At 51.5% G+C, this 15,120-nt stretch overlaps 1 protein-coding gene across 8 annotated transcripts; it reads right to left on the reverse strand.

Moving 5' to 3' along the window:
* Positions 1-372: 372 nt before the first annotated feature.
* MIER2 (MIER family member 2) lies at positions 373-13,424 on the reverse strand. Of its 8 annotated transcripts, none has more exons than XM_027901076.1 (13): positions 13,400-13,417; positions 11,522-11,609; positions 10,834-10,982; positions 9,965-10,085; positions 9,190-9,313; positions 8,417-8,526; positions 7,714-7,783; positions 6,704-6,870; positions 6,155-6,236; positions 5,964-6,058; positions 5,040-5,167; positions 3,918-4,054; positions 373-3,131 (listed from the first exon to the last, which is right to left on the reverse strand). In XM_027901076.1, exons 4-13 carry the CDS (start codon positions 10,079-10,081, stop codon positions 2,662-2,664), a joined length of 1,500 nt encoding a protein of 499 aa, XP_027756877.1. In that variant the 5' UTR covers positions 10,082-10,085; positions 10,834-10,982; positions 11,522-11,609; positions 13,400-13,417; the 3' UTR covers positions 373-2,661. The 8 variants fall into 8 exon arrangements, with proteins under 8 accessions (XP_027756877.1, XP_027756874.1, XP_027756873.1 ...); XM_027901073.1 differs by lacking the exon at positions 13,400-13,417 and adding an exon at positions 11,827-12,302 and having other exon boundaries at positions 6,704-6,855; positions 9,965-10,090; XM_027901072.1 differs by lacking the exon at positions 13,400-13,417 and adding an exon at positions 11,827-12,302 and having other exon boundaries at positions 6,704-6,855; positions 9,965-10,090; positions 11,513-11,609.
* Between the last annotated feature and the right edge of the window lie 1,696 nt (positions 13,425-15,120).

The raw sequence follows: 15,120 nt of genomic DNA on the forward strand, positions 1-15,120 counted from the left end.
TTTTGATGGAACAGAGGGGCTTTGTGGTGGGGAAACACAATGCAGTTGCAGCAGGAACCCCCAGGATGCTTTTCCTGGCTGAAGTGGTGAGACATGGATGGACCCCTGCCTACCACCACCACAGGCCTGCCACAAGCTGATGGGTTCAGAGAACTTGGGGCACCTATAAGAGCAACAAACAGCTCCCTCCACCCACAGCGCCAGGGGCAAAACTCAGCCAGGGATGCTGGATGTCCTCCCAGGCTGGGATGGCATCCTGCAGGGCAGGACAGGATCAGACGGGAGCCAGAGACCCCTTTTCTTTCTTCTGCCATTATGACACCCAGGAGTGTTGCATCTTGGTCTCCAAAAAGAAGACAGGCTTCTTACTCGCTTTCAAATTAGGTTTTTAATTAAATAAATAATGGCGAGGGGTCATCAAGGCAGTGTCACTTCACAGTGTAGGGCTGGGGGGCAAGGGAGAAGAGTCCAGCAGTGGGAGCGGCTCAAAGTGAATGTGCTTTGTAAGATGGAAAAGGAAAACCCCAACAAAAACCAAAACCAAACCTCCTCTCCCAGTGACTCCCCCTTCCCTGTCCCAGCCTTTTCTGCCCCTCTGTCTCAAAGTTATGTGGAAAAAGCCCACACGCATGTTGAAAGACCCCATGCAAATCTGTAAACAACACTGAAAGACATAAAGAGATTTCTGCCTTCTCCAGCTCCTGTCTCCTTTCATTAGGGCTTGAAACAAACCAAAAGAAAAAATGGTTTCAGAAAAACTAAGAATGTTCTCAACTGATGGAGGAGATGCCAAGGCCTGGCCCTCCCTGGGAGGGCTACCCATACTTTCACCCTGCCTCTTCTCCCTTCAGCCAAGGAGATTCCTCTCACCCCCAGAAAAGGGGAATCATAGCCTAGGCAGTTCCACTATGGAGCGGGCACTGGGAGCAGCTGGAGGGGAGGCCTCTCCCAACCCCATTTGGCCAGCTGAAGGCAGCTGCTTGTGCCTGACGCTCAGCACTTCCCAGCAGAGTGCTGGGGACCAAAGCAAACCCCTGCTAATGCACACAGAACAGATCTGGGGCTTAGGGGATGAGACAAGGTCTAATCCTGCCATCCCATGAGGCTGCTTCATACTGCCTCTGTCCTCCGGCTGCAGGGCTGAGCACAACTTCGCAGGGTCAGGTAAAAGGAGGATGCAGGCTTGTGGGTTTAGGTACCTGCGAAATTCACTGGCAGCAGAGCCAAGTGCACAGTCACAGCTCTAAGGCCTCTACCAAAGCAAGCAAAAGCCCTCAGTCCAAGCCCCCTCCCAGCTGCAGAACACGGCTGGAGGAAGGGACCATCTGCATGAGGGCCTTGCTCAGCAGGTGAGCAGAGAGCATTCTCAGCATGGCAAAAGGGGAATGAGAACACGTTGGATTTAAGCCAGTGGCAAACACCAGACCTGGAACACGTGGGAAGCAAAGCAGCTCTGGACCCCAGCACACCCATGGACAGGCCCCCATGGCTCTGCACGGCAGGCAGTACCTTGCCACCAGATGGGGCTACCTGTCACCTCCCTGAGCATGGCAGTAAAGACACACTTTCCTCTCAGAAAACAGTCTGTTTTGTGAGGGAGGGGCAGAGATGCCCAGGGTTGGTGTGCTCCCCTGCCTGGGACTGAGCTAGCACCAGTGTCCCAGGCTTTGCACTCTGGGAGCTAAGCAACCTCCTCCCTCTGCTGACAAATTGTTGGAACTAACTGGGAAGTTACAGATATTTTCATTTGCATTTTACCCTCTTGCACTGTGAATAGGTGAGGATCAGGTCATTCCCCAGCAGCAGCAGAAGTGGCAGCACCACAGTGCTCTGAGCCAGCATCACTCTGTGGCTCTAAAAACTCCTATTTCTGATCACAGAAGTTTTCCCTGGGCCAGCACTGCATAGGAAGGTGAGAAGGACTCAAGTGCACACAATGCTGCTGCACCACACAGCATCCCTTCCCAAGACCTGATGCTTCAGCCCAAGGGTTGGACCAGGCCATGACCCACCTGCAGTTGATGGAGAGTGGGCGCCAGGAACACACAGCTGCCTGAAGCTGGAAGCAGCAGTGCTTCTGCCTGTCATGATCCATAGCTGTTGGGAGAAGACTGGAGTAAGTGACTCCTACTGCAACACACTGCCTGTGGGAGAAGGGCCAAGACACTCCTCGGCTTCCCTTGGCATTGCCATGCCCGTCTCTGCAGTGAACTGCCCGGCGGCCTGGGCAGGCTGTGCTTCCTGCAGACCTCCCTCTTGGACCCCTAAACTGCGTCCTCAACATGACAGAGACACAGTCCTGTTCTCAAAGCATCTCTGCCCTCAGACTGTCCCACTGGGGCCAAGGAACACTTCCCCTGTCCTGAGGCAAGGACTCTCTGAGCAGCCTGGCATCACCTGGGGTGACACATGGTCAACAGAAGAGGGGCTGATGGACCTTCCCCCTCAGGAAAGCCAGCCACCACTTTGTGTGATTGTGTCAGGATACACTGGAGCAGAGAGGTGTTTGGTTTCACTGTAGCCTTGGATCACGGAGGATGGAAAGACGGATTCTGACCAACAGCTCCAAACTGTCCCTACAGGACAGTGGAAGTTCCAGGATTTCACTCAGTCAGGTCAAAGTCCTTGCTGGATCTGTGACAAATTTGTGACTGGAGACTCTCACTGTGACAGAGGCTCTGACTGAGCCACAGGTGCCGGGCAAGCCTGATGAGCAGTCAGGAAACTATTTACATCTCCGATGCCAATGAGACCAAAATCTGTGACCGATAAGGACACTTGCGCAGGGGCTACCACTGCCTCTGGGTCTCTGTCCAAATTCACAGGGCCAGCAATTAAAGGCAACCCCTCGTTAATGTCTGCAGGGAGAGTGAAGTCCATAGTTATCGTCTCACCAGAGCTCTGCAACGTCTCCTGCTTCTCTGACAGTCCTGCCGGCGGCAAAGCAAAGAGCTCCGGCTCAGAGTGGGGGACAGTGTGTCGTTGGCAGGACGCTGAGACACCACCTGAGGCTGTCTCCTCCGTGGGGTCAAAGGAGCAATTCGTCTCTGAGGGGGTGCTGCACTCATAGCCCTGCCCCGACTCACTGATGCTGCCCAGGCTGCAGGCTGTGCTCTCCACGCTCAGGGGCTCTGCACACACAGAGGAGGAAAGAGGACACAGCAAGGGAAAGAAAGCTACAGTGAGTCCGTAATGCACAAACACCCAGGTCAACCCCACCTAATCACAACAGTATTTGTTTGATGGCACAAATGTTTCTTTATTACAGCAACCAAGATCCCTGCCAGCATGTACCGAAGAAAGGCAAGATGCCGACAGCAGATGGGAGGCCATCAGTGTTTCTATGGAAATTAAAGGAAACCTCACAGACACATTCCAAGATAAGCCAAATCCTAAATCCTACCCGCTCATGCCAACAGCTCCTGGGAGCTGCCCACACAAAGCCTTCATCTGCAGTAGGACAGTGAGGGAATGAACCCATGTTGGGTTCCCTGTGAGTCTTCTCACAGCCAGCTCTGTCTGAAAGCAGCTTGCACCTACAGCCTCACTTCTGGGGCCTTAACCTAGTCTCTGGAGGAGGTGTAAAGGAAGGAAGGAAGGACCTCACTCAGGTGCCTAAAGTTAGTGCATAATCCTTTTCCTTTGGGAATGACCTAGGCCACCCCTGTGAGCCCAACACAGGAACAACTGTTTTATAGTCACCCCTGGTCAATGCAGAGACAGACAAGACTCTTCTGCTCACACTAAAGCCTGCATGGGACTGGTATTCAACAGGGGGCAAGGTGAGCACACCAGCAAGGTGCAGGGAGAAGAGCAACAGCAGGATAATGGCAGTAGGAGAAAGGCAAAGGAGGGGCTGTGCCACTGAGTGCGGGAGACAAGTGATCCCCATAGCCAATAGAAAAAAAGGAAGTTACCTGTGCTCTCTATTGCTATCTGATCTTGACCAAAGTGAGCATTCAGACAGCCAGTTGCAGAGGGAATTGGTGGGGAGCTCCGGGAACGACTGGTGTTTTCTACTTCGACTCCATCCAGGTCATTGTCAGTATAATCCCTGTGGGGAAAGAGAGAGAGCCTTGCCACCACCTTCTAAGCAGAGGTGCAGGCAGGCAAAAGGGTGACTGGGATTAAAACCTATCAACAAATAAAGCAATAGGACTGTAGAGGCATCACTAGAATGAATGTCCATCCCTCCTTGGTCTGCAGAGTCCAGTTTAGACTCTGCCCTGAGGAGGTGATGGCAGCATGGCCAAGACCAGCCTGTGATAAATCAGAACAGGCTCTCCAGTTTCCTAAGGAGCTCTGCCCCCAGTTTTTCCAAAGGGAAATAAATGGTCAAATGCCCAGGAACACCCAGTTTCATGGAATGACTGCAGTCGCTCCTTAGTGTGTCAGCAAAGAGCAAGTGATAAGAACATATTTTCCTACCATGGAAGAATTTAAGATTTCAGGTATTCTCCTCTCTTGCATCAGAATTAAAAAAAAAAAAAAATCTAAGCTTTCATCTAATGTTTTTAGTTGATTCAGCTTCAATATTTCATTTTGACCTTTTAAGACATTTCACTTTCAACCTTTTTGAAAGGATATATTTTGAAAAGTATCTTCTGTAATTAGCATACATTTCAAAGTGAAGAATTTGCCTCAAAGGGCAACAGCAGGGAAATTAATTCAGATTCCAAACCATCAGAAATAGTGGTTTTGAATTTAGAAAGCTCCCTTCCCAAAATCTCATCAAACTGAGTTATTTCCTTGAAATCAGCTGTGAATCCCTGACCCAAGCCTTAACTTTTGTGGATGCATTTGCCTGAAACAAAACTATTTTTAACACAAGAAAGTATAAATCCAAGCAAAGAGTTCATCTTCCCTCCCCACACCAACAGTGTTTGTGTTCTGAGAACATCCCGTGCATCCCTCCATCCTCCCACCCAAGAAGCCTTCTAGAGAAGAAGGCGCAGTCTATTAAGCGGAGGTGCTTTGCAGCAGGAATCTTCACTGGGAGGTTAATATTACTAATTTTAGTGTGAGAATATTCCACGCACGTGGCTCCAGGGTGGAGGACGTACTTCTTCCTTCCTAAACGAGTCTGCTGAGTGAAGTAGTCATAGCGCTCTGATTTTTTCCACATATAATAATACTCCACACACTCGCCCACTGACCGGGTGCGGACCTGAGGAGAAACATCCCAGTCAGAACACCATGCGTCGAGGTGTATCCCATGGAGCAGGAGCTATTTTCCCATTTAACCAGCACAGAAAATTAAGTGCATTACAGAAATTTATACTGCTACGGACACATCTATGCTGCAGAACAGAAGCATGTACTGAGATTTCCGAGGTGGCGATCTGCCAGAGAAAGAACTCCCCACAGTGCACAGCTGTTCTCACAGACCCGTGTGGGCCAGACATGTACACTCGTGCAGGACTTCCCTGCACTTCCAGCAGCAGCACACTTAGCAAAGAGAGCAAACCTGCATCCATTTTCACTGGCCAGCATCAACATGCCCACAGTTAACCAGTGGTAGAACTGGACTCTCTGGTTCTGCCAACTCCCAGCACAGCAGCAGGTCCCGTGGCCCAGCTCTCCCTACAACAGCATCTGCCATTCTAGAGGACCCCAGGGGACTTTACAAAACATCCACATGCTCAACTCACTCATTCACAGAAGTACTGCAAGGGCTGAGAGTTTGGAAAGAACTTTTGAGACTCCAGAAAGGGCTAATCAGTAATTAACTGACATCACTCATGCAGGTCAGTGGTGTTTGTGACTTCTCCCACCTGGAAAATAAGGCAGAGCAGGGCAGTGAACAGCCCATCACCTGCTGGCATGAGTCAACACAAAGCCTGGGATTGGAACTCCGCAATCCTGAACTCCCTGCATCAACCGAGGCCCAAAGCACACCTCTGGTGCCAAAGCACCTGCCTCCTTCCCCTGCTCTCAGCAGAAGCTGGGGGGAGCAGCCTTACCTTGTTTGCTTGGATAAGGTGAAAGTTTTTCCCGTGGACCCTAAAGCCATGTTCAAAATTTCTACATTCTTCCTCACTCCAGGCACAAAGCTCATCTATAGCAGAGAGAAAGAGGAATTGGAGATGTACAGAATCTAGAAAGAGTTGTGCGTTGATGTTTGCGGTAGAATCCAAATAAGGGGGGTTCTCACCTCTGATAACCTTCACGTTGAACCGTAACCTCCGTAGTGCCTCTTCTGCATTGAAGTTGCATTTCACCAGCTCGTACAAAGCCTAAGAAACAGAAGGAAATCACTCACAGCACGTACCTGAGCAACATACCACAAACCAGCCTGCTCAAGACTCATGTTTGTCTCATAAAACTTGTATTTCAGATTATTCCACTTTTTAAGGCACTGGATTAAAAACCCCGGGACTGGACAGATGCAGTTCCACCAGCAGCTCTGCAGATTACAGGTGTGCCTTTGTGTTCCTGGAGACTCACTTCTAGAATCTAACCAGGCTAACTTAGAGGAAACACAGCTGCTCTGATACAGTTGATCTGCTGGCTTTTCTAGTCTTCCTACTGGGAGGGTGACTGACCTCCTCACACCGCAGCAGGGCCGTACACCCTCACTTATCTGCGAGGCTGGAGCAGGGGATCACTAGAATTAGACCTCATTCCGACCTCTGTAGGGAATGTGGCACTGTCAGGCAAGTACCACTTGGGTCTGCATGGGCTGCACAGCCACTGAGCTCACCTGTTCATTGTCCTTCACCACCTCTCCCTCTGGCAGGCTGCTGCTGGACAGCTCGTCCCACTGTCGCTTCACAGCGCGGTACAGAAACTCTTCAACCTCTCTCTCAGGGAGGATGTTTGGGTCCCAAAGAAGCTGATCTTCATTCTCATAGGCTAACAGAAAAAGCACTGAAATAAGATAATCAAACAGAGAATTCTGCTGCTTTTGAGAAATGGTCTGCATGGACATGCACGGGGAAGACAGAAGAGGGAGGAAACCTTTGCTTGGTACTCCAACCCAGCACTAGAGATGACAACCATCTCTCATCTGCCTCCTGATTTTGGAGGCAGATAAGCTCTTTACATCCCCTTTAGGGCCCTCAGAACAGGCTCAGATCGCTTCCATTGCTTCAGAAGGGTTGGCTGACAAAGTTTTTGTTACCGTGTTCTCAAAGATTGTTTCTGTGGTTAATTAATCCTGGCAACTAAGACCCCTTTAGCTTTCTTGTCCAGAAGCTCAAGAAGCTGGCACTTTTACTATACTCATTATTGGGCACAATCTGCAAATCAAGGCACCTCTGTCTACTCTGTAGATATCCCACCAAATAAGAAACAGAGCAGCTCCAGGGAGCACTGAATGATAGTAACTCGGGCTACTTAAGGAAGATGTCAGAGAGAATAAATTTGAATACTTCCAGAAGGATATATCTTCCCTTTGGCTACAGCTGAGACCCCCTCCTCCAAACCTGTCACGCCAACCCAGTTCTCATTGAGCTTCACCACTTCTGTACCTGTGTTCCCAGCCCTATTCAATCAGGCTCATTTAAGCCAGCTCAGATGTAGCTGTAAATTTGGCTGTCAGCACTGAGAGGTGCCAAGTCTGGAGATATAGGACTGGTGATTCAGGACCCACCAAACGCCCCGGCCAGCAGCCCAACACCCAGCAGCCCAACACCCAGCAGCCCTACACCCAGCAGCCCTACACCCAGCAGCCCTACACGCAAACAAGGCACAAAGAGCAGGCTGCCTTACCTTTTTGCCTGTGCCTGTTTAAGCGGAGGATGGGAACAGTGGCCTGGTACTGAGGTCCAACCATGATCTCCTGAAATAGCACCACAGAGAGGCAGGTAAACTGAAATGGAAAATGTTCTGCACAGACTGTACTTCGTGATTTAGGGACTATACCACCGTGAGGCTGATGTATTTACTGGTAGCCCCTGCCATTACTATTATTTCTAGTGAACCCTGGCTATTTTACAGAGTAATTGAGAAGATTTACTATCAACCAGATCATACTGTGGTGACCTTTGGCATTTACATAGTTTTAATGTTAAAGATCTACGGCAAGCAGCTAAGGCTGGAGATAAAGCTTTTTAACACAAAAGCTCTCCTGCAACCTTCACAGCCAGGATGATTTTGGGAGCCTGCTCCTCTCTTTAGTAAGATTGTTCCCTCTCAGTAAATCCTGCTGGGAATATTGTATAGCATTTCACCTTTATAAGGCTGTGCTGCAGATTTAATTTACCAAGGCACAACAGATTTCCCATACCTCAAGAAGAAAATTTCAAGATTGTATTAAAAACCCCTCTTGTAACCCACATCTGCCACTGCCATCCACAAAATGCAAGGCACAGAGCAACAGACTGGAGAAACATTACAGTGCTTTGGTGCCAAGTTTCTTGAAACTCAAGAGTACCGTACGAGCTCCCCTTCCCAATGTGCTCAGGTCATTTACCTTCTTACACTCGTTGGATGGGATGGAATCCACCTCTGAATCCTCAGCCATGGAGGAAGCACATGGAGATGAACAGGGCTCTTTGTCTTCATCAGCAAGGAAGTTGTTTGCTTTGTGGGAGAGGAAAAGATCTGTAGTTATGAATTTTTTTTTCTGTTGCTCTATGTTCCCTCTCCTTCCCTTCATTTTCTGTCCTAATGTTCCTTTCAGCATGGTCTGCAGTGACAACTTACCTGTATTTTAATTTTCTCACTTTAAATAAAAGAATCTGTACACTTGCCACTTGGGTGGTGATGGCCAACCTGGGGAACTCAGTCATTTTGTAGGATAGCAGAAGGAATAAGTCCACTTCCTGATGAGTCTCTGTCACCTGCTTTGGCTTCCCACATATTCCAACATTTAGGAACTGCCACAATGTATCACTCCACTAGTGCTACTGAATTTATTTACTTGTAGCGGTGTCAGAGGAGGTACTGATCTTTCACACTGTAATTAAAGCAAGGTAGCAAAACAATTCCCACTTTCTCAGTGTTCTGAGTTACAGCTAAAGACAATTCTCCCTTCATGTCGCTGCTCATCTACACTCCATCCTGTCCTAACCAATGCCCAGTAACACCACTGCCATGTAGATTTATGGACAGTCTCCAGAAGAGAAGTGGAAAATCTGTTGTCAAGAAACTCATAAAATAAAGAAAACCATTCTTGCCCTCCCCTGCAGTTCCTGAACATCACATGTAAATGAAGAGCGACTACTTAGGAACTATGACACATACAGCCAGGCTGGTTTGGGAATAAGTCTGACGCATCGTGGGACGTGACGGATGGAGTCAGATCGTCAGCTGAAGACTGTGTCTCCTCCTCTTCTTCCCCTGAAAGCAAATCCTTCGCTATTTGTTCCTTTTAACAACAACAAGAAAGTGAAAAATATTTTTAAATTAAAAAAATTATATGAGGGGGAGTGAGGCCTAGAGTAAAGCATTTCTAGCCAAGAGTGGCCACATCCACAGATCTCCTCACCCTCTCACAGCTTGTCCAAAGACAGATTCTCTCTCACACTCCCCACCACACCCAGATTATTTTCCCTAGAAGCACTTTTGCAAGTGTCATGAGTGGCTACCTATGGAAGCCAGAGAGGATGAGCAAGTGGCCCTTTCTGTAGAACTCCATTCATAGCAAATATCTCAAAGATCCCGAGAGAAAAAAAGAAAAAAGCACTTTCTACAGACTTTAGCCACAACAGGAGAAGCCATGGCTTCACCTGGGAAGATAGAAACCTTCCCTGGCTCTCCACAGATCCACAGCTATGTGCAAAGACTTGCAACCCAAGTTCCATGAAGAGTTTTTACAGAGTTCTTTTTAAAATGGATATTCCTTCTCCCATCTCTAAATGCTTTACATTCATGTTTCTGCACCTCTAGGACACCAGAACTAGGTAGACCCTTCCCCTGGCATTGGGCAAACCAGTCTGAAAAGAGCTCCTCAAGCTCCTTGAGCTCCAGCACAACACAGTAACCTGCAGCAGACACCCAGGCAAACAGCAGCTCTCACCTTATCCAGAGTCATATCAGGGAGATTTGGAGTGATGTCATTGCTCTCACTGTCCTGCTCCGAGATGGGATCAGATGCCTCATAGCCATACAGTGCAAGCAGCTCCTCAAATGGCATTTCACTGCTCTGAGCAAGAGGAGGACAAAGCTGCATCAGGAATAGAACAACCACAAGAGCACACCACCAGCTGTATGAACACCTCAGCTGTATGCAGAGGGAATCAGGGCAGCCTTGGGTAACGCTGCACGATGACCAAGGCAGGGTCTGTCAGGACCCACCAAAACCTGTTCCTCTAACGGTACGGAAAAGCCAGGAACTTTCACCCCAAAGCAGTACAGCCTAGGGCATTTTAAAAATACATTTCTCTTTTATATGAGATTTCAAGCTGGTGAAAAGGTGCCAAACTGCACATCTGTATTTAACCAGAGGAAGGGAAGGAGCAGATCCTTGTATTAGTCTTGTGTCTGGCCTGAAGAGACATTCCCTGTCACCAAGAACACGGTTTGTGTTCCACCAAGGTCTCTGTGGGACCACCCAGAGCAGCACCATGTCAGCTTATCTTTGTAGCTCCTCCACTGTGAAACACTGACCATAGTCCCAGCAGCTGATGGCTCTTCAGCAAGGTGAGCCAGGACCACCTATCAGAGTGGCTACTTGGCAGAGGAAGACTCCAAAATTCACCGCTGTCATGTGTTCTCAAAACCATTCCTTCTGATCCCAATGCAAACCTGACTCATTGCTGGGTGACCTGAGCTCAGTGCGCTGCCAGCTAAGCAAGTCAGGGCTTCTCACCAAGGTCTTTGGTACCAGTACTGTAAAAGCAAACAAGCAAATCCTGCAGGTAATTTCCCTTCCCCTGCTGCCTTTACCTGAGAGGCACTGAAACTCTTCTCCAGCTCTTCTAAAGATTTCTGCTTCTCCTGAGTATCATCTTCTTCCCTTTCTTCCCGTACACCGTAGTTCTGTGAAAGGATCTCTGCCAGGTTCAGTCGATGATCAGCTGAGCCCATTGACACAACTGCAGGGATAAGAAGTTGGATACTAGCACCCCAAAGACCAAATCTTGAGATGCAACAAAGCCAGGGATGATCCCCTCTTGTGTGTGTGCAGACATGATAAACCAGAGGAAGAGATTAGTCAGAACGGAGTGAGGGGGGTGGGGAACACAACTGGCAGCAGTCACTCCGTCAGCACAGAGTCTGCTTCTCTGCACATTCAAGTCCCACAACTGACTGAAAGCTGAATCTGAAGGTTTTCTGAGTATTTGTGTCTCTCCTGACTGGACTCACTAGTGTCACAATGCGTGAGCACACACTGCAGCCTTTCGTTCACCCGGGGCATTTTTAGGGCAATTACCCCTTATTCAAGAATGGGCAAATGGACATCTATAGGAGCTTTGGCATCTTTAAGCCTTTCCTTCTCTGTCAAACAGTACGAAAATCAACCAATAGGCTCAGGAGGTGCTGGAAGGAGGAGGGAATAGATAGGCTGATCACAGGAACTTTGTTTCCTCTGGAAACTAGACCAACAAACAGAGGCATCTTTGACCTGAGGTACCTGCTGCACTCTGAAGGGCGGGCTCTCCAGGACATAGGCCGCGGGCTGGGTATGGGACCACCCTCGGGCTCTGCCGGCCAACTGAGGCCTTCAGGAAAAGAGAGGAACACGGCTGAGACAGCTCTTCTTAAAAATGCAACACCCCTCCATCCACTTAACCCCACCAACAAATGCAATGAATTTAAGTTCAAAGCAAAAGTTACCCAAACCCCCACAGGACAGCACTAAGAATTGTGCTGTGTAAAGAGAGATCATCAAGAGTACTGAATAGTTATTTCCAGCCTGCTTTCCACTGGCCTCCTCACGTTCCCCTTAGTCTCTGACTCCATGAGGATGTGCTTCCATTTCACCTACTTTACCTACAGCACTCCACTCATTACTTATCCTCTCACCAGTTTAAGACCTGACCTTCATGAGTTACATCTTCCCTTAAAAGAAGGACCTGGACTCTCAGCTGTTATTCTAAACACACACAACATGTCTGAGCACAGCATTTTTAGAGACTGACCCTTCAGAGAGACAGTCCGAAGCAGTCGGCCACAACATGCTGGGTTCTCCCTAACGCCTCACTGCACCCAGGCGTTCAGGGGTGTGAGCAAAGGAACGGAGCTGAGCAGGCAGTGAAGGAGACTGGTACAGGCAAGGAGGGAGAGGCTGAGCCAGGCAGACATCGCCAACATGCACCTGCAGTGTGGCATTCAGTGCTCAGTTACAAGTTCAGGCAGCAGCATGGGCTGAGGCCTGGAAAACGACCCAGAACATCTGCTGCTCCTTGGGCTGCTGTGCACTTCAGCCCAACAACGTGCTCAAGTAACACTGGCACAAACAAATGCAGCAGCCTTAGTGCTCCATCAAAGGCCAAACTGTAGTGGATGGGTTGACAGACCAGACAGTACCTTCATCATTCAGAACACTGAAAGACCCTAGAAGTGAATCCCTGCCCTCAGAGAGATCCAAAATCCTGCCACGGAGCAGCCATCTAGCTCAACATCTTCCCAGTACCCTTATTCCATGTTATGGTCACCATGAGGGTCTCATGATGGAAATGAAGTGTGGATGTGTCACAACAACCACTACAACAGGTCAGGGATATTTGAGGACCATGGCAAGACTCGGTGAAGAATGGCATCACCAGCTCTAAGTGTGGCATAACAACGTCATAAACGTTTTGGCATAAGGCAAACATGACGTGGCAACAGGGGAGGCAGCGGGGGGTCCGTGCCTAGCCCCCTAACCGAGGTGGTGAGAACCATCCTGACCACCCAGACAGACCGTCCCCACCACCTTTCCCAGCGCTCTGTCCCTACAACGGCCCCGACCTCCGTGCTCTCCCACTGCCCGAGCCTCTCTCGCCTCCACGCTCCGCGAGCCCTTCCGAACAGCTTCGCACCCCTGACCCCGGCTCCAGCGACCCCACACCGCCGCTGTCGGGCACTGCTGGACCACAGTCTCGGGGCTCCCGCTCCGCCCCGGCGCCTTCCCGCCCACCTTCTCCGCCCCGCAGCCCCCGGCCCGGAGACCCCTCCAGCGCCTCTCCTCGGCCCTCTCCCACGGGTCAGGCCGCGGGGCTCCCGGCCCGCCGCCGCTCGCCCCGACTCCCCCGCCGAGTCCCGCCCAGCAGCCCCTTCCCCTGCCCGCCCCCGCCGGCGCCCCCTGCCCGGCCTCAGCGCCCCTCGGCCACAGCCCGCCCCCGCCCCTCGGCCCGCTGCCGCCCGGGGCCTCGGCGTCGCGAGGGACCCCGCCCCGCCCCATCACCCCGCGGCCGTAGGACCCCGGCTCCGGGCGGACACGGCTCGGGGGCCCGGAGGTCGCAGTGTCCCCGCCCGGCCGGGAGCGGCCCCGGGCCCGGCACGACCCCAGCGGCAGCTCCGCGCTCACCTCCGCCATGGCCGAGCGCGAGCGGCAGGGGGCGCGGGCCCCGGATGCGGCGGCGGCCGCTCATTGGCTGCGGCGCCTCGGGGGTGGGGCCGGGCCCAGGGGCGCCCGAGGGTCCGGGGTTGGCGTCCCGGGTTCGGGTCCCGGCGGGGCCGGGCCGGGCGGGATCTGGGCCAGGGCCGGGGTTCGGGGCCAGGGCCGGGGTTCGGGGCCAGGGCCAGGTAGGGGGCCCGCCCCGCCCCGCCGGCATCACCCAGAGGCGCCTCCGAGGAAGGGGAGCGGCGGTAGCCGCAGCAGCGCTCCCCGAGCGCCGGCCAGGCCGTTTGCCCGCGGCCGCCGCTGTGGCTCCGGCCCCGGAGAGCCCCGCAAGGAGATAAATGACTCGGAGAGCGGCGGCCGGGCGGCTGTGGCCCGGGCAGCGCAGGACCCGGCCGGGGCGGGCGGGTGTAAAGGCCCAGGGAAGGTGCGCAGCTCCACTGGGGCCTGGCCTCAGGAACACACCGGGGACCACACACGTCAAAGGAAAAACAGTACTTACAGCCCCAACCTGTGGCTTCTTCATGGATCACAAAACTTGAGTCTCCAGGAAAGACCTACAGTGATACTCGTGGGGCACTTTGTTGAGAAAAAGTCACTGTATCTTATTTAGCACTTACAGAAGAGGGAGATCAGGGTAGAAGCCCGGGGGTGGTTCTCACAAAGACTGGGATGTAAACGCTGTCTCGTAGTTCCTTGCTGTGGCTGTGTTTTGGGGACCCCAGAGATACGTTTGTGGAAGCTGCTTGATCGGTCTTTCCAGTTTTGTTTAACTGATGATGACCCCATGCTTCCAGAGAACAATCCTCCAGCATGCTTTGTCCTTTAGTGTCACCCATCTTCAGGGCTTCCTGTGGCACATGGCCCTGCCAGGGAGCCCCGGCCCCTCAGGGATCCCTCAGGGACCCCCTGGGCAGCAGGGCAGCACTTTCCTCACGGTGTTTGGTGAGGGTCTGCCAGTGCCACTGGCGGGATGCTCAGGAACATTTACCACAAGATCTCACTATTTGATCAGGTCCTATGGATTGTCCTCCCACTCACACCAATGCCTGTGCCTGGATCTGCAGCTGTGGAGCTGTGCTTGTGTAGGCCTTGTGCTCAGTTGCTGGGAGCAGCCTCCTCACCCTGGCAGTTGGCTCCGTCCTGGGTTTCAATCACACTTTTGAGCTCAGGAAGCAAAGTGTTATCAAGTGCTTCTGAAGTGGTGGTGGCCCTTGAGCTGAGAACCAGAGCACTTCACCAGGCCTTTGTTCCATTGCTCAGAGCTGTCTGGCTCTTCTCAAAGGACTAACAGCTTGCAGATACTGTTTGTTCAATTAAAAGAGTAACCTTGTCTGTAGCTTCAGAGAAATGTGTGCAAAAGCTGCTTTCTGCCTTGCCTTCAGCAGTGCATCCAAGTGTTCTGTCGCCACAAAAAAGCAGAAAGGTCAGGGGTTTGAGTCAAGACCTGGGGTTTGATTTAAGGCCCGGGCTTTGGGGTTAAGGTCTAGGGAGAGCTCCCCTCATTACTGAGGGTCTGCCCTGGAGCAGTGCCCCTGCCAGCTTCTGGTGCTCCATTTAGTGCTTGCAGTGACAACGGCGTGGCTGAGTCTCTTCAGGCAGCTGCACTTCCCTGAGGGAGCAGTGAAACACTTGTCCAGAGACACCTCCATTGCTGAGTACATAAATTTCTGTCCCCAGAGTGACCA

This window comes from Empidonax traillii, unplaced genomic scaffold, assembly GCF_003031625.1.
Source record: "Empidonax traillii isolate 1590-97213 ecotype Southwest subspecies unplaced genomic scaffold, ASM303162v1 scaffold761:size885847, whole genome shotgun sequence".
Taxonomy (NCBI): Eukaryota; Metazoa; Chordata; class Aves; order Passeriformes; family Tyrannidae; genus Empidonax; species Empidonax traillii.

Coding starts and splice junctions, on each gene's coding strand:
- MIER2 (XM_027901068.1), bottom strand. CDS start 11,850: ATGGAGTCAGAGACTAAGGGGAAC. Junction 10,983..11,521: donor CGCCCTTCAGAGTGCAGCAG/GTACCTCAGGTC, acceptor TTATCCCTGCAG/TTGTGTCAATGGGCTCAGCT. Junction 10,091..10,833: donor AGAGTTTCAGTGCCTCTCAG/GTAAAGGCAGCA, acceptor CCTCTTGCTCAG/AGCAGTGAAATGCCATTTGA.